General features: G+C 44.5%; 1 protein-coding gene across 5 annotated transcripts in view; it reads right to left on the bottom strand.

The window, feature by feature from the left end:
- ATP8A1 (ATPase phospholipid transporting 8A1) overlaps window positions 1-24,618 on the bottom strand; it is a 944,803-nt gene that overhangs the window by 259,031 nt on the left and 661,154 nt on the right. For 4 of the 5 annotated variants that reach the window (XM_069201769.1, XM_069201775.1, XM_069201788.1 and 1 more), the window contains one exon: window positions 18,958-19,036. The exons of the other annotated variant lie outside the window; for it this stretch is intronic. In XM_069201769.1, coding sequence (XP_069057870.1) covers window positions 18,958-19,036 — 79 coding nt within the window. The remainder of the gene's footprint in view (window positions 1-18,957; window positions 19,037-24,618) is intronic. 5 annotated transcript variants of the gene reach the window in all.

Below are 24,618 nucleotides of genomic sequence, written 5' to 3'. Positions count from 1 at the left end.
CGAGGAAGAGGCAGAGTGCTGCTGAGAGGCTCCTCTGGTACGGGCCCTACCTCTCCCTCTAAAAGATCTATAGGGATGGGAAGAGGCAGGTTGCTGGAATCTCCCCCGAAAGGAAGAGGAGGAAGAGCCACGCCCAAATCCACGAAACCTCCTGAAAAATCTGGAAGAGGCAGAGGAAGAAGGAGCTTGGAGCCCTAACGATTTGGCTGTGGCCCTGCTCTCCTTAAATCGCTCCAAGGCCGAATCTGCCTTGGCCCCAAACAGTTTGTCCCCATCAAACGGGAGGTCCAATAGGGTTGACTGCACATCCGCAGAAAACCCCGAATTACGGAGCCAGGCCTGTCTCCTTGCCACCACAGCGGTGCCCATCGCCCTAGCCACCGAGTCGGTCGTGTCCAGCCCAGACTGAATAATCTGGGTCACGGCAGCCTGGGCGTCCGAAACAACATCCAAAAGACCCTGGGGAAGCTCCGTAAATGATGACGAAATGTCATCCATAAGAGCATGGATGTATCTCCCCAGAATGCAAGTTGCGTTGGTGGCCTTCAACGCCAGACTGCAGGATGAACAAATTTTCTTGGACTGCACATCCAGCTTTTTCGAGTCCCTGTCTCCAGGCACCGTCGGGAAAGATCCAGGCGCTGATTTTAATGAACAGGAGGCTTGCACCACCAAGCTCTCCGGTGTAGGGTGTCTAGAAAGAAAGCCAGGGTCAGATGGCGCAGCTCGATACCTCCTGGCCACAGCCCTATGAACCGCTGAGGAAGATACTGGCCTCTTCCACACCTCTAGCACCGGATCAAGCAAAGCCTCATTAAACGGCAAGAAAGGCTCCGCTGCAGCAGAGGCCGGATGTAGCACCTCCGTTAGAAGATTCTGCTTCGCCTCTGCCACCGGCAAAGGCAGGTCCAGAAAGTTAGCTGCCTTCCGTACTACAGCGTGAAAGGAAGCCGCCTCCTCCGTATATTCCCCTGGAGACGAAAGATCCCACTCAGGGGAAGTGTCCAGCCCACTGGCTGTATCCAGACCATACAGTCTGTCACCAGAGTCCTCCAGTTCTCCTTCCTCCAGGACTCGCTGGTACTCCTGCTCTTCCAATAGACGAAGAGCCCGTCTCCTCGAATGTAGCCTCTGCTCGATACGTCGACATGGCCTCCGCCGAAGTCGAAGATCGGCGCCGATCTCCAGAAGCAACCAACGCCGCGTCCGGCGCCACAGGCAACTTCGACGCCGATGAAAGAGCAGGACGAAGAGAACTTGGAGCAGATGGACCCACCGGAGTCACAGGACGAAATCCCGACGTCGACGGGATGGAAATCTCCGGGGCCAATCCCTCTGAAGCCACCGGAGCGGCCACCGGCGCCGACACCGGCGCCGAGCCCACGTTCCCAAAAGGGAGAAAGGGCATAAAGGGTGCCGGCCGTAGAGGCGCAGGATCACCCAATGAAAAGGCCAAAGGACCAGCCGGAGCACCCCCTGGAGCCATCTGTTGGAAGATGGTATACATCGCATTTAGGAATGCGGTACTATCGGCTCCAGAGGTGGGAAAAGCCGGATACTGGGGAGCCTGTATCGAAGGCGACCCCGACGCCGGCCTCGACGTCTGCGACGCCGGAGACAACACAAGAGGCTGCATCACCTCAATCACCGACGCCTGCCCAGGTGAAGTCGGTGACGCCGGAGAGGGCAACGGTGTCGACGGATGCGGCGTGACCGTGGGACTGACTTCCCAAGTCCTCCGGCGCCGATCCGAAGGCGACCTGGAACGAGTCTCCTTGCTTGAACGGCGCCGTGAATCTCTACGGCGCCGGGAGTCTTGATGACGCCGATGCCTTGGCGAAGAAGACTTCTTGTGATGCTTTTCTTTCTTCGACTTCGCCATAAACAACTTAGCCTCACGTTCCTTGAGGGCCTTCGGATTCATGTGCTGGCATGAATCGCAAGTTGAGACGTCGTGGTCGGAGCTCAAACACCAAAGGCAGTCGGAGTGAGGATCTGTAACTGACATCTTGCCCCCACACTCTCGACAAGGCTTGAAACCCGACTTTCTCTGCGACATTATTACTGCAGAAAAGGACTACGCAGCAAAAAATACACTGTAACCACAATAGTAACAGTTGCTCCCTCGAAGATAACCGTTTCGAATGCACGGAAAAAAGGGAACTGACGTCGGCACGTCGTCGAGGACCTCTTATTGCCTGTATCACGTCAGACGGCGTCGCGTGGGCTAGAGTGACGTCCTCGTCGACGTGCAGAGACTAGGAAGAAGATTTCCGTCCAATGCTGGCGCCATGGGAGTATTCATGAGGTGAGGAATCCACAGGTAGTTGTATCCATCAGAAATGACAGATTTCCCGTACGCCTTATTACGATCCCATGATATCCTATGGTGATCGTAATAAGGCAGATGGGATATCAATCATGTTTGTGATGGAGTATTCCCTCCGGCAGGATCTAAATAAGGCCTTAAATATCCTACCATGCAGATTGAGCCACATACTACGCAGGAAGAAAATATATCAGACTCAGTAAATAATTACTTGAGCATAGCTAACACAATATCAAGGCACTCTTCGTTCAAGAGTGTTATGGTCATTCTTGCACCCTTCCATCAAATGTTAACCTAAACAAACAACCATTTGCAATGCAATGGGTCTCACATCTGCTCCAGTTATATCTATTGGCGTTATAAATTCCTAACTGGACTTTTCTTGCCACATAAAATGAAAAGTAAAACATTAGTTGACACAAAGTGCCATGGCCCCTATGAGCACGAATGAGAGACACAAAAGGAAAAATAAGTTTGCTCCCAGTCAAACACATCAGCAATCATGCAATTATACATGAAATAGGGTCAGTCTGCAAAGCGGTAATCAAAACCTCCTAAAGAGGGACAAATGTAAAGCATTTACCAATGATGACAAAGGACTTTTGAAAGGCAAGCCCATGAAAGAGTGGAAGTGATGGGCATGAGGTGGGTGTGGTTAAAAGCCCACAATACAACAGGTCAAAGCGCCTGCGTGCTAAGCCTAAAAATGACATGTAACGTAACTGGGGCTCTCGTAAAGTGCTCCAATAACTTTGTCTTAAGTTTGCGCTATATAAAACTGTAATAACACACACACACACACACACACACAAGGAGCAACTTTCAAAAACTTGGGTAAGACTTAATTTTAACATTCGTCACAAGGTCAGGGGTGGGTAACTTGTTGAAATCTACTGAGGGGTTCATATTACAACTGAACTTAAAGAAGCACTCCTGAATTCAGGCACCAGAGTCAAACTTATTCAAATGATCTGGAACAAACTATAGAAATACACAGTGCTGTGTATACAGTATAGCATTGAAAACTATGAACCATTGTAAACCAACGCCCACATCAGATCCCAGCCGTACCAGCACCAGGTTTTCTGGGCAGTTGTAGCATGAAGTTAAAAAAATGTTTTTTATCTTAACTTTGTGGCTGAAGTATTCCATTGAAAAAAGGGCACGAGCCATAGTGTTGTGCAGAGGATCCTCCTAAAAGTACCAATGCACATATTCTTTCTACAGACACAATTTATACTAATGTGCTGGTGACCTGTGCAATAAATGCTGAATGAGGGATCCGTGGACAAACAATTACTATTTTCTGGTGTAGTGATCACCTCAGGGAGCGTTTCTACTTTAATCCACTGCGCTCCAGAACTGTCAAGGTCCACTCTTAGTTGCGAGTCAACCTCCAGGTCGTGAAAGAAGCTATAACAGAACAGGGGTATCTTTTTGCACAGCTGAACATCTCGTCTTTTCTGGAGAACAAAAGACTTCTGTTTTAAATCTGAGGATTTTTTTAAGTTCATCCAGTTCAAGAGTACAATACCAGCGAATGCCTTGGATCAATGTCCGTGCCAACTAGCCAAGCAAGAGCAGCTTATTTTACAGTCTGTAGAGTTGGCAGACATCTCCCATCCAAAAGCAAAATTAAAGTTGCATCCATAATGGGCTATTAGAAACTGGGTCTCTAGTTGGCAGAGGTATGAACCCTGTCCAAGTAGGGACCACAACCCTAGTCAGGGTAAGTCACAACACAACCCAAATTATCCTGTGCTCATCCTCTGGTAGCTTGGCACAGAGCAGGCAGGCTTAACTTAGAAGGCAATGTTGAAAGTATGTGTGCAATAACTCATACAGTAACACAGTGAAAACACCACAAATGTACACCACACAGGTTTGGAAAAATAGATAATATTTATATGAATAAAATAAGATCAAAACAACATAAATCCAATATGCACAAGTGGAGATATCACTTTTGAAAGGTTTAAAAGTGTGTCAATCCTTAAGAATCATTTGTTGTATCTTAGTAACACACAGTACCTGGGATGCGTCAAAAATAATGACGCACGGGGCCGCAGAGGACATGTGTTAAAAAATAAGGCGATGCGTAGGATTTTCAGGTGCGGCACAGGCGATGAATTGCTTCTTTCCATGCTGCAAGGTGATGCGTTGATTTCCAGGAGTGCAGCCTTGGTTCCACACTACAATGTGGGGATATTTTGACGCCCAGGGACGATGTGTTGAAAATCCTGGACGCGCTGATAGAAAGGAGCAGGTGCTGCGTCGATCCAGTAGGCGATACGGTGATTTTTCAACCGTGAGGCAGGCGCAGGTTCAGATTTCCAGTTGCGAGTCTGGCACAGCTTCATTCCAGTCAGCGGTGCAACACTTTTCCAGCTGCAATGCAGGTGCTGTATCGATTTCTGCAGGTGTTGCAGCGATTTTCCGACGCATGAGGATTTCCTGAAGGGGTGAATTCTTTGTTGGCCCTGAGACTTCGGAAACAGGAAGCAAGCTCAAACCAAGCCCATGGAGAGCACTTTAGGAGAAAGGCAGAGACCTTCCAGCAGAGTCAGGAGCACCAGTCAGCAGAGCAACACGCAGGAAAGCAGTCTTTTAGCAAAGCAGTCCAGAAGAACCCTTTGGGCAGCCAGACAGTCTCTCTGACAGAGTCCTGGTATAGGTCCAGAAGTGTCTGATTTGGTGGGGTCAGAGTTCCAATGTATATACTCAAAAATGACTTTGAAGTGGGGAAAACCTCAAAGAGTGGTTTTGAAGAGCACAGTTCCCCTTTCAACCCAGTCCTGTCTGCCAGGATCCCTGTGGGGGTTATCAGTCCTTTGTGTGAGGGCAGGCCACTGGCTTTTAAAGTGTAAGAGAGAGACCCTCCACACTTCCTGCCCAGGGAGACCCATTCAGTATGCAGATGTGACAGAGTGTCCTTTGTTTATGGTTGTCTGGGTGGAATGCACAAGGGGAGCTGTCAACCAGCACAGACTAGACGTGGCTTGGAGACAGGGCTGTAAGGCACAGATGGTAGTAAGTGCAGAGAAATGCCGACTTTCTAAAAGTGGCATTTCTAAAATAGTAATATTAAATCCAGCTTCACCACTAAGCAGGATTTTCTATTACCATTCTGGCAATACTAACCATGGGCTACTCCTTCCTGATCCGAATCTAACACTTAAAAGTATACGAGGGCAGTTCTAATGCTAGTCTATCAGAGGAGCAGGCCTTGCAGTAGTGAACAATGGAATGTTGAGTTTTTCACTACTAGGACATGTCGAACACCTGAGTACATTTCCTGCCTTTTACTTACATATAGCACCCTGCCCTATGGGATACCTAGGGCCTACCTTAGGGGTGACTTATCCATAGAAAGTGGGGAGTTTAAGGCTTGGTAAGTAGGTTTAAATGCCAAGTCGAAGTGGCAATGAAACTGAACACACAGGCATTGCAATGGCAGGCCTGAGACATGGTTAAGGGGCTACTTATGTGGGTGGCACAAACAGTGCTGCAGGCACACTAGTAGCATTTAATTTACAGGCCTCGCCACAGGTAGTGCACCTTACTAGGGACTTACAGGTAAATTAAATATGACATTTGGGTAGGAACCAATGTTACCATGTTTAGGAGGGAGAGCTCGTGCACTTTAGCACTGGTCAGCAGTGGTAAAGTGTGCAGAGTCCTAAAACCAGCACAAACAGGGTCAGAAAGGAGGGAGGCAGGCAAAAAGTTGGGGGATGACCACCATACCATAAGTGTTCGAAATTCCGTCTTTGGTTGGCAGTCAGGCTACCCTCCCTCCAAGCAAGTGCCCTCACTCCAGTCAGGATAAGGAGAATCACCCTCAGTTAACCCCGCTCACCCTCTTGGTAGCTTGGCACGAGCTGGCAGGCTTAGCTTCAGAAGAAATGTGTAAAGTATTTGTTTCAACACACACAGTAACTCAGAAAAAACAAAACAAGACCAAAACGACAAAAATCCAACATACACAGGTCAAGTTATAAATTAAAAAGCAAAAAGTGTCTTGAATCCTTTAGGAAACAGTGGGAACACTGTTAGGGTAAAAAAAGTACCTGAGTTGCGGCAAAATAACACCGCATGGGCGAGTGCGTGTCGGAAAAGGCCAGAAATGTGTCACTTTCTCACTCACAAGCGAGACCGTGCGTCATTCATCCCCCGGTCGGGTCGGCATGTGTTGTTTTTCCTCTCCACAAAAGAGCAATACATCGATCCGGACAGACACCTAGGGACCGGGCAGGCTTTGCGTTGTTTTTCCATGCCCAGCGAGGTTTGCGTTGAAAATCCGGTTGCACGGTTTCAGAAAACCGAGCTATGTGGGGTTGCTACATTAACAGCCGCCGTCAGCGGGTGTTGCGCGCCATTTTTCCAGCCGAGTTGTGTCGATCTTCCAGCCGCGATGCAGGTGGAGTGTAGATTTCTGCCGCAAAGCTGGCGCGGCGCATCACTTCTCAGCCACATCTTGGAAGATGCGTTGAAATGTTTCCTGCACGGCCGTCAGTGAGTGGATCTTCAGTCTTGGTCTGCCAGCTTCACCTTTCAAGGGCCCAGGAACTGGATAGGGCACCACTTGGAAGGGCAGGAGTCTTAGCAGAGAGTCCAGGTGCTGGCAGGTGAAGTCTTTGATGGCCCGGAGACTTCAACAACAAGAGGCAAGCTCAGTTCAAGCCCTTGGAGATTTCTTCACAAGCAGGAATGCACAACAAAGTCCAGTCTTTGTCCCCTTTCCAAGGCACAAGCAGCAACTGCGGGATAGCGCCACAAAGCACACAGCTCTTTAGCTCTTCTCCGTGGCAGAGGTTCCTCTTGATTTCCAAAAGTGGTCTAATTTCCAGGGGTTTGGGTGCTCTTCTTATACCCATTTAGGGTCGAGCCTGCGTCGCATGCCTACTTCAAAGAGAATTCTGTTGTTTTCAAGACCCTGCCTTGCCTAGACGAGGCCCCAGACGCACACCAGGGGGTTGGAGACTGCATTGTATGAGGGCAGGCACAGCCCTTTCAGGTGTAAGTGACCACTCCTTCCCTCAGCCCAGATGGCTCATCAGGATATGCAGGCTACACCCCTGCTCCCTTTGTGTCACTGTCTAGAGGAGAGGTGCAAACGGCCCAACTGTCAAACTGATCCAGACAGGGAATCCACAAACAAGTAGATTCACAGAATGGGTTAAGCAAGAAAATGCCTACTTTCTAAAAGTGGCATTTTCAACACACAATCTAAAAACCAACTTCACTAAAAGATGTATTTTTAAATTGAGAGTTCAGAGACCCCAAACTCCAGATGTCTATCTGCTCCCAAAGGGAAGCTACACTTTAATCATATTTAAAGGCAGCCCCCATGATAACCTATGAGAGAGATAGGCCTTGCAACAGTGAATACCGAATTTGGCAGTATTTCACGGTCAGGATATATAAAACACATTAGTGTATGTCCTACCTTAAACATACACTGCACCCTGCTCATGGGGCTACCTAGGGCCTACCTTAGGGGTGTCTAACATGTAAGAAAAGGGAAGGTTTAGGCCTGGCAAGTCGGTACACTTGCCAAGTCGAATTGGCAGTTTGAAACTGCACACACAGACACTGTAGTGGCAGGTCTGAGCCATGTTTACAGGGCTACTAATGTGGGTGGTACAACCAGTGCTGCAGGCCCACTAGTAGCATTTGATTTACAGGCCCTGGGCACCTTAAATGCACTGTACTAGGGACTTACTAGTAAATCAAATATGTCATGGAAAGCCAATTACATACACATTTTATATAGGAGCACTTGCACTTTAGCACTCAATAGCAGTGAAAAAGTGGCCAGAGTAACACAAACAGCAAAAACAGAGTCCAGCACACATCAACAACCTGGGAAACAGAGGCAAAAAATTAGGGGAGACCACGCCAAAGATGCCAAGTCTCACACTAAGGCTGTCAGGTCTGACACGGGCCTTCGATGTCCATAGACCAGTTTTCAGCCTTACAGCTGCCTTTAAACAACCGTTCCAAAAATGTGTTCTGAAGTGTGCCATCTCAGATGGAGATGGACGTGCACAGTGGCAGTGGGAGACAGGGGCGTTAAGTCTGTGACTGGCACCGGGTATGAAATCAGAGGCAAGAACCTGAGCTGATTTAGGGGGCACTGGTTCACCCATGTTACCATCACCAGTGTTATGAAGCCTCTTAATGCAGTAACCTGACTGAACTCCATAATGCAACAGTTTGCTTCTTTATTTATACATTAGGATAGGTTCAGTAAGCACCAGGTTCAGCTGCACATTACAAGAATACATCTACAGGATACCTCACCAAGAGCAAGGGACTTTCCTGCTCAGCCTCTGGTCTCGTCTGGTATAAACAGTCATGCCAACACTCCAAAGGACACAGCAACATTCCGTGGAGCATCAAACTTGTGGAGCAACAACACAAAGAACACACAGAAAGCAAGGCTCAACAACCCACTTGCATCTTCATTCCTCTAGTGTACGTTTCGGAGTATTTCCCATGAGAGAAACTGACCATCCACTACGAGAGGCATAAACCATGGTGCTGAGAGCTTTGTTCAGGGGACTTTCAAGTCTTCTTCATTCGCTTTCTCTTCGTTCCAGTTTTCACTTCAGCTGCCTCCCAAAAAATGGCCTTATAGCAAAATCTGCATTATTGCCACATACAGGCACAAACCACCTACATAAAATTTAGGAATATTTAGTTTGGGACTCTAAAGATATGAAACAATGCAGCCGAAAGTATTCATAAATGACACTTACTTTACTTTTCACATCCTACAATATCATTCACTTCAAGGTACGTCTAGAACTCTCAATCATATCTTTGAGAGTGCGCCAGATGTATGCAGCAACACTAGTGTAATGAGGCACAGCCGTGTTTTACAAAGGGACAGTTCTAAACTTGATATAGCAGTCATCTCTTGAGTCACTGGGTAGAGGTGGTGGGATAGAAATGCTTTCAAAAGATATCACCTCCCCAGCCGCTTTTTTAATTTGGCTTTCGACAATAGAGCTACGTCACCTGTATTCTCTGCAAAAAGTTATCTATCATCTTAACCCTAACATTTGAATGACAAGTCAGATGAATCCTCTGCTTTCTCAGAAATGCAGCTAAGAAGAAAGATGGGATTTTTAAGCAGGACGAAGCAGAAAACATGTTAACGAATAACCAACCAGGGTTGCTGCCACAGCCAGCACTTACAAACAGTAAAAGAATGCCGCTACGATGCTTGGGCAGAAAACTGATGTTGTTACCTACCGCAAGTCTGCAAATTTGGTTCAACTGGACTGTAGTACCAGTGTCTCCTGTGAGACAAGTGCACACTGGGCTCCTGTCTTATAGTGGGGCACTTTAACCGATTCTTGTCTTTTGCTGTCTAATGCAATATCCAGGCAACCTGTTCCCCCGCTGGGCATTTACATGCCTTCCTGCAGAGCACCTGGTGCATATGGATTCAGAACGTTTTTTCCATTTGCTGGGAGTTTGTCGCTGATAACCTGAAAGGACTGAACATGTCCCCACATCCCTGCAAGCTAATTCAGTCTAAATGCAAATACTGGGAGCAGCCGTCCACAAAGGAAATAGGTCTGGCATTTGTCAAACAAGTTAATTGCCATCTTTTGACATCCGCGCAGACGAGCAAAAACAAACAAAAACAAGCATTTGCAATGCAACGGGTCTCGCATTTGCTCGTGTTAGAGCTGATAGCGCTGTAAACTCCTAACCCGACTTTTCACTGGTAATGAAATCTATCGGCAAAAGTGCATTTATGTACTAACCGGAAAAAATGCAATCAACTGTGTACAGGGTCGATATTATCTAAAGCGTTCTACTTCTGCCAACGAGATCGCGCTGGGAAAATAGAGAAAAAGTAGTCCACGAGCAGGACGGAAAACAGCGAGCCTTGCATGTTTTCTGTACTTGGTCGATGCGCTCGAGGAGGGCTATCCACTGGAAAAGGCATGACATATGCATGCCTCCCACTAATGAAATCAAGCAGATTCTAACAGGCAAGCCCACGAACCAATGACAGACACTGACGTGACGTGGACAGGGATCCGCGCCCTTTTTAATAACTACAGCGTCTCGCTTAGCGAAACGCATGCGCAAGCGCATGCGACGCAGGCTCGACCCTAAAAGAGTGGAAACTGAGAAAAGACGACTTAACAAAATAAAATTAAGTTAGCTTTAAAAACATAAAACTTTGCAGTTTTGTTTGTCCTGCTGGGTACGTTTTTGCTAGTCACAAGCCTTCTGTTTGTGGGAACTGGAAGTTAGAACAAAATAGTACCTTGATCACCTCAGGAGCAGCAAATCAATTAGTGCTTAATCCCTGCTCCACACAGAGGAATGGAAATGATACCAGACATGCCTTGATGAATTACGAGGCTGTAAAGAACAGTGCCACGCAAATCAACAAATGATGATCAACAGGCAGGTTCCAAGCCATTTACTGAACACACCAGTGTCTTGCATATGAGACGCATGTGCAAGCACACTGACTTGCAGGCTCTACCCTAAATAGGAGCTAGGATAATGAGAGAATGAAGTGCATTGCAGCCATTTATAGTAAGCTTGTCCATGGAATGTTGTCATTTAACCCACACATGTGACTCTTCAATCTAAATACCCAGCGTTGTTCTTTTATAAACAAAAATTGTGTCTCATCTATGGTATTGACTGTATTTTTGGGTTTGTATCATTCATGTGAGGTCACCCTCATTGTGGCCGTTGTGTATGAAATGTGTGACTAATTTGGTAGATGTGCATGTGCATCTGAAGATGGTACTATGTTATTCTGTAATGTATATCCTAATCTCCCTTGTCATTATGTCTACAGTGAAGGCCACATGAGCAAGTAATTATGTATATGAGTTTGTTACTATTGCAATTATTAGGTTGCCTCAGTTCCCAAAGAATGGTCAATCCCAAATCAAGATATGTACTGTGTGTAGTTTAATGGCATGCCCCACTAGCTCCACATAGAAAGTGTCCCTTGACAGGGAGTAGGGTCCACAATATCTGCTGGATCTGTAACTGTGAGGATACAGGTCTAGTATGTATTCATTTATCCTTCGAATTCTGCCTTCCTTTACACACAAACAATGGTTTGGCAGTGTTCAAATATGCCTCACCTGTTTGATGGTAGTGAACAAACTGCAAAAAAAGTACTGACAAACAAGTCTGTTCGAGGTCGGCTTGAGTCTTGTTTCTAGAAGGGCAGAGTGATTATTTCCTGCTTGTTTGGCTGCTTTTCTCTCCCGATCCTTGGGATAGTATCTCCAAACCAACTATATGGTTAAATTGTATGCATGTACCTTACATCTCGATACCGCAGAACAATTCTGTCTGATTTGAAGAAACTGGCCTATGGCTATGTTATCTTTTAATTCTTTTGGGTAGTAAATCTTATAAGATAATGAGTTACAGCCCATGGGCTTTCTGTAAAATTCTGTTCCCAGTGCTCCATCTAAAGGATAGATAAGAAGGTATTCACAGATGAATCTCAAGAATGGATTTCTGGTATTAAGCCAGGTATTAAACTCAGAGATTGTATCAACCGCACCCCTCCAAATCTCCAATATATGATGGATATATTGCTTCCATAGTTTCAGATCCATATCTGAATAATTGTGGTCATCTTGAAATTGTGCATCTAGAGATTTACCAAACTTGGGGCAAAGGTACTGCCCTTAGATCTCCCGGATACTTGTAAATAGGCTTTGTTTAAACTGGAAGATGGTCTCTTTCATGGCCATCTTAGCACACTCCATGATAAAAGATAAAGTCAGAGTGATGTAATCATGGAGGCTATTGAGCAGTAAGGAGCATACAGTTTCCAAAGTTGTGTACCGTGGAATTCAGGCATAAAGACACTCCACATCAACCAAGACTAAAAAGTCTGTAGTGATATCAAAATATACCTCTTCTAAGTTGTGCAGGGTGTCGTTAGTGTTTAGAGGCCATTTTACTTACTAGAGGTCTCAAAAGGACATCTACAAATTGAGATAGTGCTTCCAACAGAGATCCCAAACCACACACAATTGGTGTGCCAGAGGCGGGCCTTGAGGCATGTGGGTTTTCGGTAGAATGTAAAAGTATGGGGTAATGTGCTCCTCTGTCACCAAAAATCAGCCTCTCCCTGAGTAACCCACCCTGCCTCCTTGGCTTCCTTCACAACCAGTCTTATTACTGCATGAAGCTGAATTGTGGGTTCTCATTTCAAAAAACAATAATGGTGAGGGTCACATAACTGACTCAAACATTCCTCTCTATATGTTGAATGTCCAAAATTACCATAACTTCCCCTTTGTCTGCTGGGTTGATGACGATTGAGGGGTCAGTATCCTCCCAGTCTCCCAGTGTCCATCTCTGAGTTTAATACCTGGCTTAATTCCAGGAATCCATTCTGGAGCTCTACCTCTTAATACAGTAAGGATAGATTACCCTTCCTAAACCTTATCCTTTGGGTGGAGCACTAGGAACAGAACTTTACAGAAAGTCCATGGACCTGAATTCATTATTATCTTATAAGAGTTATCACCCAAAAGAATTAAGAGAAAACCTATCTATTAGCCAATTTCTTTGAATCAGTCAGAATTCTTCTGAGGTATCCAGATTTAAGGAACATGAAGTCAATTTAACCACAGATTTGGTTCATAAAAAGTATCCCAAGGTTCTGGTGTGAAAAGCAGACAAACAAACAAGAAATAATGATCACTCTGCACTTCTAGAAACAAAACCCAAGCCCACCTCGAACAGACTTGCTTGCGTCAGTACTTCTTGCAGTTCACCTACTGCTATCTAATAGGTGGTGCGGAAAAACTGCCATATTTGTAACTTATTTTCACTACAACAACCACTGTTTGCATTCAAAGAAAGCCAGAGTTCTAAGGACCAAGTAGTACACACTAGACCTGTGTCCTCGAGGTTACAGGACATTATGGATCCTAACCCCTGTCATGTAGAGCTGCTGGGATTTGCCGTTACACTACACACAGTACATATCTAGATCTGGGATTGACGACTCTTTAGGAACTGAGCAACATACTAATTGCAATAGTGACAAACTCATATACATGATAACTTGCCCATGTGGCCTTCGTGAAACAGGCATGACGACAAGGAAGATTATCATACACATTAAAGAACATTGTAGTAGCTGCAGATGCAAATTTACCAAGTTAGATACACATTTGATACAAAAAAGGGCCACACTATGTTTAGGTTAACCTTAGATGGCTTGGCCTCTATATTGACCTCTTCTTCTGCGAGGTCCATTACTACTCCTTACCTAATTCTACGTGGATTCTAGCTCGAGTTGGTTTACTCCTTCTCATAGGCGAAACCGTACGGACTGCCCTTAACCACCGACCCCCTGAAGCCACCCCCACTTATCAACATCCTCGAGCCATACTGGGATGGTAAGGTTTATCCTTGATATATCAAGTTGTGAGTCACTTTTTACCATGACTTCCTTTGTGCCACGGGCAATTAGTCCCCCCTTTTCCAACGGCATGTTTCACTGTTCCCTACGGTATTCAGATTATATGGTTTTGCATGTGGTCTCTTGTCCACACTGCATGCTTTTCTGATCACTTCCATATCCGAATCCTCTACCTTGTGGCACCTGATGATGCATTTGTATTGGCCTCCCATATTGCCTTTGTTACCGTCACACACACACCTGGCCGTACCCCCTCACTGGGTTTTTCATTTTTCTTTATATTAATGACTCTATTCAATTATCTCCTGTTTTTCTTGTTCCTTCCCCTCCTAATCTCCTGTCCCCTCTCTCTCTTTCCTCCTGATATTTACACAGGTCTTAGTGCATGTGCAGCATTCCTCAGTCTCTAAGGCACATCCCATGTCCTGATGATGATCCCTGTACTAATTGTGGGATCGAAACGTTGTCAACTAAAGCTCCCGGACTAAAAGTGTTGTAACTAAGTTAATGTGTGGGTATGTATGTGACTTATTCTGTATTTCTGTCAAATCACAATGAACTTGTCTTGAGGACCGCTGCTTTTTATGCTTTTGGTTTCCCACATTATTTGATAGTTATAATAAATGCAATTACCATTTTGAAACACTTTATTCACTTGTTTTCATAGATTTCATTGCAATTCTATGATTATTACATTCATCTTATTTAATTCAGGGACCATTGTTCCTTTAGATTTAGGTTAACCTTAGATGCAAGGAGGAATGACCATATCACTCCAGAAGGAAGAGTGCCTTGATGTTGCATTATACATGCATAATTACTTTATCAATCATTGAATCTGGTATATTTTTCCATTGTATTATATGTCTCAATCTTTAAGATAGGGGACCTAATTTTGATTTCACGACTAGGATCATATAGATTATGGTATCTTAAGATTTGCCTGGGTTATTGGTTACAAGTCTCTAGGACCTAGGAGTATTGCAACCACAATTCCAGATAATGATGGGTTACTAGGATGTGTATTTGTCCTTGTTGGCAGGAAGCCCACAGCTCCCCAAGTGCATTGCAACTCCAATTCCCTACTTTTCTTGCGGTAGACGCTGTGATGGTCGTAAGCATCCTTGACTCTTGTTGATGCCAGTAAATAGGTGAGAGCATTGGCTTTCCTGAGTCATTGCACCCAGCAAGTAGCAGCCTCAGCATCCGAGTTTGGCGAGTGAAAAGTGGCCTTGTTACTCCTCTTTTGTCCTCTGTCCCATGTTTGAGAGGGCCTCATGCATCATCATTTATCAGCCCCAGTAATCAGTTGGCTGTGTGAGCCTGCATTGCATGCTTTTGGTAACTGGAATGGCATTTTTTATCTTTGCTCTTTCTGCCACTTTAGCTTTATTGTGTGTAACAACAATCCCATGTCAGGTTTATTTTTCGATATAGGGTATAATACAATTGATCACCTGTCTTTTTTATTATAAGATGCATTGTCCTCACGAGCAGGAACACGCATATACATGACGCATTTTCAAAATGTTAAGGCAATACAGTATATATTTAGAAGAAGGAAGCAGATTGCTCATTCTTTGTTAAAGTCTAAATATTTCTGTACCACACAAAATATTCACTTGGATAGGTGGTTATTATTTCGACCATCTGGTTCTATTTGAAAGTTGATATTAATTTCACACTTTATATTTGGTGTGTGTCCTTCAGCCACAGCCCTGAATTTCTTGCCAGGGTGGCCTCGAGTGGAGACTGTACACCCAACTACAGCGGGTAATAACCTATTCTGTATGTCACTGTTGATGCCATAATGTTTCTACAGCATAATCTACTTTTAATACATATATAGGGAGCATGGTCTTCACAATTTTGGGGGTACACTGGTTTAATGTATACACTTTTATGGTACACTGTGGATGTGTCACATGGATACTGCTGGATGGACAATATTCCGGCCTACTGACTGTCTGTTTTAGGTACTTAATAGGTGGATCCTTCTTCTTGACAATTGATGACCAACGTTTGTATCAGTATATTTATACATATTTTTATTTATGCAATTTTCAGCAGAGTGATTTTAATAGGTCCTGATGAATGCCCCTACAGCGTTTTAGGGTGTATTTAGTGCACAACATATTGACGCAATAACATGGTCGGGATAAGTAACAGATTCACTTCATTGATTTGAATCCTGTCCCTGGCAGACAAGAATACATTTGGGGGATCTGACCCGGCAAGTTTTTATTAATCCCAACACCAACTTTCTTGCACCCCGCTCCTCTTACCTACATCTTAGACATTCATAGAGTAGCTGAACATCCAAGAGCTCCTCTTCATTCAGGAGTTGTACCCCACACCACCACCAGTTGTGGCATGCCACCTCAGGGTGGGAGAGGGTTCTCGTCCTAAAACACTAGCTGTTTATTTCCTTTCCCTTTTTATCAGAAACACTGAGTTGTAGTAAATGTTGCTACTGTTTTTAGACCCATGTACATTGTTGTGATTGCTTCTATTATTGTTAGTTTGTACCTTCACGTCTTAAAATACTTCCTGGGCTTTGTGAGATATTTGACATTTGTTTTCTACAGTTACAACATGGTTTGAAATCTGTAGTTTTAGGAGGGGACATCGTTCCGAAGCACACTGGATTTCTATTTTTGTTTAGGAATCGCTGGATGCCGTTCAAGTTGGGAGTGGAGCTTGGAATCCACAATGGAAAGTGTAGAAAGAAAGGAGCAAACCTCAGAGCGCAGTGAGAATGCTCACATGTGGCTCCACTCAATCACTTCTGGAGCAGTACAAGGCCAGCGCAGAGCTGCATGGCGTCCCCTAGCAAAGCGCAAGCATTGCTGGAAAAAGTTTCCGGATCCAGTCTGGCACCAGCGGAGTATTCTAAGGTGAGGAATCTGCAGTTAGAAGTATCCATCAGAAACAGGGACAAATGGAGAGTAGGGAAGAAAAAAGAACTGTTAAGATAAAAATAAAGAGGCAAAAAGCGTGCATTGGTGGATGAAGATTACATGATGTGAAATCAAGAAAGCATAGCTTAGTATTCGGCACCCCACACATACAGATTCAGCAGCTCCAGAAGCAGACTTTTGAGAACATCTTTGGGCACCAGCACCCATTGCTTTACAAATTAAGCTCTTCTAAATGTGTTACATGATATAGCCTGCAACTAGTCATTTGTAGAACTCTTCCTTAAACACACCTTTAGAAAAAGGAACAACAGACTGGGTAGATAATGCAGTCAGATACAAGGAGGAATAATGTGTGAAAGCTGAATTCGGAACCCTAGATCTGTCTGAGGTAATAAGAGACAAAAAAACAGACTAACGATATGTGCAGCTCTGCAGGGCCCTAGGTGTTTGATGGACAAAGGCCTAAAAGGAATGGGCAATCAATCCTATGCTCTAGTACATTCTGTCTACCAAAGGTTTGATGTCAACTTGCTACTTATATATAACTATGTTTAAGGGTAAGGAACCTTCATCTGAATCCACTTCCAGGGGCGGATAGCCAATCCCTAATCAGTAATCCTCAGCACCTGGCCTTTCTCTCAAAGCTCACTGGGCTTCCAAAACTTGGGATAGTAAAAAGGAAGGTAAGTCTTACAGTCCCTATGTAGCATGATCAGAATCTGAGGGTTGGCAGGGTCTCCAGATCAGCACAAAAGTTGAGACCGTTGTCACACTTTAAGGCAAAGAAGCAGTCACTCCCTCCTTAAGCTACCTCAAGCACTGTGCACTCGGCTGCAGTTGAAAACACCTAAGTCTAGAGGAGCATTAGCATGCCCCTCTCCTCATGAGTCTTCTCAGAAGAGCTGCGCTCCTTGTTCGAAGGATCGTAATAGCCCCTCCCTCAAGGTGATTGTAAAGATCTGTCTAGCTAATCCTTGAGAAGGAAGATCAGCCTTCAACTATGGATGGCTTGCACCTATCGGAATGTGCCCAAACTTTCCCAGTGAGGGTGGATTGGTTACATGCAGATTCCTGTTTGGAAATAGTTATGAAAAAGGGAATATTTTGGTGAGCAACCGATAATGCCAAAACCAAGACGAGCTATGGAACTCCTCTGTTAGGTGCTGAAGAAGGAATAGTGAACACATTGTTTTGGGACTAGTTAGGGACATGGGTTTCACAAGTGAAGAATAAACAAGCCAGATGAAATAAGTTTCTGTCTTGACTGCTTGACATGGGCCCTTTAGATATAATACAATATGAACACAGAGGGATCTTCACTGGCCAGTGAACTTAAACAAAAATATAAGAACCTGAATAGTGTATTCATAACAAGTACAGTTTGGATGTGAACGCAGCTTTCTGCTAATTCCATGGGGTGGTAAAAGAAACCAACACTAGGAGAAGATTACATTGTCCCCCGGCACCTTGCATCTAAATTAAAACACAACTCACAATGCTCAAGGACATGCCTTTCTCCGTTATGTAAAGTGATACTTCGTACACACCACTCAGCAGCCCGAGCCGCTGCAGACTGTAATTTGATTCTGCACCAGGAATGCTATATTTGCTAAGCATGAAGGTCTAGGCGTGCAGGCACAAACCTCTAAACATGGACACACTTTTTGCTACAAATAGGAGTGTAAGACCGTAGGTGTTTCACTGGTCACATTTACAGGTATTGTTATAACGAACAAGCAACATCAATGTACATTAGTGGGACAAATATTACAATGTTAAATTTCACTGTCGCAAAAATAGACAACATTACTCTGAGGTTGATTATAACTGTATCGAAGAGAAAGCCCAACCACATCCCTCCCACAGAAAAAGGACCCCTGACTGCAGACCCATCAGAAACATCCTTCCACCTCAGACCAGCCCCATACCAACACACACAAAAATCATGTCAGTCCAACCAACACACTATTAGCTCCCAGAAAAGCAGATTTATTTTCACGCAGAAAAGAGAGAGCAGAGATGCACTAATAAAAAGTGAGGATGATCCTGCACATGGGAGATCGGTACAATTTCACCTCATTTTGAAACCCTTGCTTGCAATCCTGCCTCGCTGGAGGGTGCTTTTGGTTTTGGGAACCTATAAAGAGAAAGCCAAGCGACAAAACAACATGCAGCGCATTCCGGACAGCTAATGATTCCTAATTTGCAGAAAGGGTCAGTGTATTAGTCCTATATTTTGTTTCTTTGCTACTTACCATGCTGGAGGGCTTTTAATGGAAACCAAAACAGAATCACTGAGTGGAAGAGGCCATTTAGACAATGAACCCAGAAAACCTGAGGGAAAACAAAAATCCATGAGAACCTTTAGCGATAAACTAGCCCTGTGAACTTTGACCTTTCTTTTTATCTGTAACTAAGAATCACAAAATGTGTTTCTTTCTGTCAGGCCACCACTGCGAACTAATAGAATTGACAGACACTTTCTTTATTTTCCACTTTCCCTCGAGAACATATGCCCACCCTAACTTTTAATTGATCTCATTATGCACACTGTGACAAAGCCTAGAAAAACTAGCCAATCACACACCGAAATGATGCCTTTCACTCTTTATGTGAGAACACTTTTTAACATATTTAAATACTAAGACTTGCGGTGCATAGCCATTAGGATTTTGCATTTTTTTCCAAATTAAGTTAACGAAACGTGTGAATTCTATTACTTAATAACTTAATATACATCAAGGTCACATTCAATTCCATGATAATGTTTGCAAAAAAAAAAAAAGTCCCCATCTTAATTTTAAAGAAAACAAAATAAAAGTAATTCAAAAAAGGAACGCTAAAGGTAATGGAGCGTAAACTGAAACGAGATACAATGTAGCTCATATTAAATTTAAATATTTCAAAGCATATTTTCAATCATTAGAGTGAAATGTGCAAAGGGCATTATAACACAAAACCCCCTGCAGTCTCTTAACATCTATTTCTCTGCACTGTTGACATCCATTTCTTTAGTTTATCAAAACTTGTTTTAAAACTCTTGAAAATTACACATCAATAACTATAGTTAAAAAAAGCAATTAGAAACCCTCTTTCCAAATATCGGAGATGATGCCACACAAGGGAGAACACTTTGATTTCAATTAACAAACAGGTAAAAATCTGCTTCACATTTACTGCAATTTAGAGCGAGTATGTTTCCATCACAAATTTATAATTTTCAAAATTAGCGTCGCCTTTCATCAGTGAATGGCCCTAATTAAAAACAGCCCAATCACAGAATCAAAACATTGCACGACCAGAAAACACAGTATTAGCACTTATGAAAGTTGGAAACTCATAAAAAAATAAATACAGATTAAATGCTTCAGATAGAGCAAAGGCTCTCTTACTCGAAAATACAATAAATAGCCATCAGCTTAATGGAAGAATGGTAATCGTGTCTTCTAGTAAAATAGGTTTTTAAATGTAAGCATGCACTGTACAAGTGGGCTTGAAGTAATAGTTTAAAGCTGTTCAAACATAAGGAAATAAGTGGACGGGTCTCAAAAATGCCCCTGTGGTCTGGGTGCCTTGTGGGCCTAGTCAAATGAACTGGGCTCCAGGATGCAGTACACGCTTCAGTGCTTTGGACAAGCGAACCTGTGTTACTCATTAACCCCTGTCTCTGTGATTCTCACTGTGTCACTACCGCACGGTTTTTATTTTGACAGAAAGCACAGGTGAGAGCAAGAAACATTAGGTCCAGTTTAGCATTTTCCTGCCCAATGCTCATTGTCACACGCTAATCCATTGACCTCTGTCACTGGCTCGCAGCCTTTCACCCTTTTTAACATAACAAACCCCTGCACCATTACTCAGAGCAACAATGATCTGCAATCCTCACGGCCAAAAAACCCACACCGATTCCACTGCTTATAAAGCGATTTTTTCTGTCCACCTCATTATTTCCCACACTCTTTTTATGTTTATTTTTTTTTATCCATCACATCTGCTGACATGTTTCACGTGTCCTTAATGAGATGCCAGGACGACGTTTTTAAAGTTAACTTCAGACATGCTTTGTCTGTTTAGGTTTTAGTTTTCTATACACAAGCTCCAATACGTTGATAATGTGGTGAAGATAACAAAATAAGTCATTTGAAAGGGATACATGCATTGTTGCATGGGAGGAAAATCAAAGATCCCCACGAAGATATTTGCTGCATAACTTAACTCCGAAATACCCTTCTAAATTATGAAAACGCTTAAAAAATATGCGACTAAAATTGCATAGTGAGCACAATTAGGCGTCATTGTTTTACTTCCCTACGCCGAATATATAATGTTTTGTGGGTTTTGTAAAATAACGTGTATGTGTAATACCACTTTGGAGCAAACTTTAGCAAGACAGACATTCATCGGTATTAGTGGTTGTGAGATATTGGGTTGGTCGTTGGGGGTGTAGGAATGAGCACTTCTCAAGCAACAGTCAATCTTTGTCAGGATGAACCACAAAACAAATCACTAAAATAATCTGTGTTTAACCTTTGGGTAACTTGGAACAAAAGTAGTCAGTCTTAATTTAGAGGTAATGTTTAAACTATCTTTGCAGCACACAAACAGTAATAAAGTGAAAATACAACACAAGAAAAAGCTAAACCAATTTAGAAAAAAAGAGTATATAAAATGAGACCAAAACCACAAAAAAACAATCAGTAGAACTGAAGATATTCAATTTCAAAGTTTAAGTAGAAATGCAACCAAGAAGCATGAAACAGTAACTCTGGGTATCTGGCCGGGACAAAGTCACAACTTCAGGCTAATTGTAATGGTGTGTGGGCCCGATACAGAGACCAGGTTAGTCTGGCTGAACAAGTTACCTTCTCAAAGTCCAGTATGCAGAGCTCAAAACTTCAGGATTTCACAAGAGGAGCTCAAATGGTGCCTGCCAAGGGTCCTAATGTTATACCTGGTGCCAGCTTTGAAGTGGGATAAAGTTCTAGACTTCCTCTCCACATCTGGTCTTGGAATTTCCTTCCACCCTGCCCTGTTTCGAGGTTGTCTGGAATCATAAAAGGCAAGGTTGAAGTTCTCTGTGTGAGTTATTTAGCATCAACCATGCTACACAGCACCAGCCCGAGTTCCGCAGCGCAGGAGACACAGTGTCTGCTGGTGGGCCCTGCACTCTATCTACCAGAGCCCCTTTCACAGGAGGGGTGGGGCCTCATCGAACAGGCTACATAACACCAGCCAGAGTCATGCAGTGTGAGAGACACAGCAACTATTGTTGGGACCAGACTCTATCTACTAGTCTATTTCACGGGGGTGAGGGGTAGCGCGCTTCCTAGGACCACACAGACCGGTGGTCAGGCGCAAAGTCAATTTCCAAACGCTGCCGCCACCATCGGTAAACCTACCCGGGTCCACTCCCCTAATTGGGATGGGCGACAGTTAGGAATTATTTGTCCTCATTAATGTAAGTGACTGGATACTTTGTTTTCTTTATAATTTTTGGTGGATATTAATCCAGACTACCTTGCGTTTAGGAGATACACGTAGTCTTTTTGGTCCTGACGAAGCATCACTGGATCCGTACGGACCACCAGGATGCGAAACATGCTGACCCATGACAGGGATGGTTTGGAAATTCCCCACCCTCATTTGTTCTTCGATATAGAGTGATTGATCATTGTTTCAGCTTCACTCTCACAACTATTTTTAACCTTGGCCTTGACCTTTCATCTGGTCCAATAAATTAATTACCCAGTGAAGATTTTGAGAGGCAATTTTAATTACTTTCTTTGATCTCCTTTCTTGCTTACTCACCTTTGGGGTCACGGCATCAATATTTTTTCGAAAAGATCTCTGGCAAAGAGCCCCCCCACTCGGGGTGGTGCCCGTCAGACATTGCAGTGCCGGTCTGACGAGGAGCAACTCCGATGATGAAGCATGACATCCTTCTGGATGTGTGAGGTTTTTGCTCATGCAATTTAGGACCCCCACTATAGTATCCTTTCCCTTTTTCTTTTTTGGAACAGTGTATCTTATATCTTAACGTATTGACTGGGAGGACATACACTGGACCATTATCCTTCCCTATCCCTCCATTTTTTGGTTCATTGCAGTTGGTGCCTGAAGTTGCAGGGGAGTGATTCCTTCACTCTAAGGGAGATTCCTTCTTACTTCTTGGTGCAGACTGAAGACTTGCCACCCTCAGAGGATGCAGAGCCTGGTATTTGTTGCAGTTGCTGGAAGGAGCCAGAGAAACAATGTTGCAGAGCCAAGTCATCACTAAAGCTGCAGAGTGTAGGTTCCTGTGAAGTCCAGTTGCTGTTCCAGTGGCCAGAAGTCACTACTGGAATCTTGCACGTCGAATTTGAGGACCCACCCAAGAGGGAGACCCTAAATAGCCCTAAAAGGGGGAATGGCTACCTAGCAGGGTGACCACCTACCTGAGCTGTGACATCACCTGCCTGAGCTGGCCAGTAATATGCTTCCAGAGGCATCTGTCCACCTTGAATTCAAGATGGCAGGATCCAGTGGTAAATTGGAGGAGCTCTGGGCACCACCCCTTAGATGTTGATGGACAGGGACAGATAAGTGGTAACTCCCTGTTCCATTGTCCAGTTTTGCGGCAGAGCAGGGACCGGGGGTCACTGTGCAAACCGGTTTATCTAAGGAGGGCACCAAATGTTCCGTTCAAAGCATACCAGTGGCTTGGGGAGGCTACCCCTCCCAAGCCATGTAACACCTATTTCCAAAGGGAGAGGGTGTTGCCTCCCTCTCCTAAAGGAAATCCTTTGTTGTGCCTTCCTGGGCTTGAGCGGATCAAGCAGCTGAAGGGCAGAAAACCACCTGTAGGATGACAGCAGCGTGGGCTGCCTGGAAAACCCTGCAAACTGGTAGGAGCAAATCTGGGGTTGTTCTAAGGAGGAGCCCCCAGAGTACATGGAATCATACAACCAATACTGGCAACGGTATTGCGGTATGATTCCGACATGTTTGATTCCAAACATGTCTAGGTACGGAGTTACCATTATGTAGCTGGACATAGGTAGTGGCCCATGTCCAGTACACAGCTAAAATGGCTTCCCTGCACTCACGAAGTCCAGGACAATGGAGCTGGAGTTTGTGGGGGCACCTCTTCTCATGAACTCACGTACCTGCACTCACTTACCTCGTCTGACAAGATGCTCCTTCGTGAGGGGACAGGACCACCGGCACTGCCACACCAGAAAAGACCGCCTCACAGAATCACTGGTTATAGTTCTGTGGGCGGTCTTTTTCTGACTTGGCGGTGTAGGTAGTGGAACCGCCCGAGTGTCGCAGACCGCTGTAGTGAATGCCGCCGAATATCTGACCACCGGCGGTATGGATATCTGGTGGCAGAAGTAATACGAGGGTCGGAAGACGCTGGCGGACTTCCGGCAGCTGTCTTGGGAAAAGACCGCCGCAGTCATAATGAGCAAACAAACACAAATGATGGATGGAATGCGGAATCAAACAAACATAGTCACAGATCTGGGTTTAATCCATCAATTCTTTTGCTCACCATGCCACCCCAGTTTGGACCCAGCCATATGCAAATCAGTCTTGACCCTGTTCCCCGTGGGAAAACAGTCCAGCCCGAACTGCCAGGCCAGGTCCCCCCTGGACCGGAAAAAAGCATCCTGGAACCGGTTTCAGGGTATCACCCTTCATCAGCCAGGATAGCTTGAATACAGTGGTATAGTGAGCCTGATGGATTAAACCCAGATCTGTGAATGTTTGATTTGGTCTACGTTCCGTCCATCAACTGTTCTTCTTGCAGTCATAATGAGGGCCTGTGTCCCTGAAGAAGTCTTGCTTAGTTTCTCTGAAACTATTAGTAACAATGTGAGGTCTCTTCTTAAACTCTACTAGGCAACCTTTGCATCCACCTGCTAGATGGTCTG

Source organism: Pleurodeles waltl, chromosome 1_2 (genome assembly GCF_031143425.1).
Source record: "Pleurodeles waltl isolate 20211129_DDA chromosome 1_2, aPleWal1.hap1.20221129, whole genome shotgun sequence".
Classification (NCBI taxonomy): domain Eukaryota; kingdom Metazoa; phylum Chordata; class Amphibia; order Caudata; family Salamandridae; genus Pleurodeles; species Pleurodeles waltl.
The sequence above is the reverse complement of the archived record's forward strand: the minus strand, read 5'-3'. Positions and strand labels throughout refer to the sequence as shown.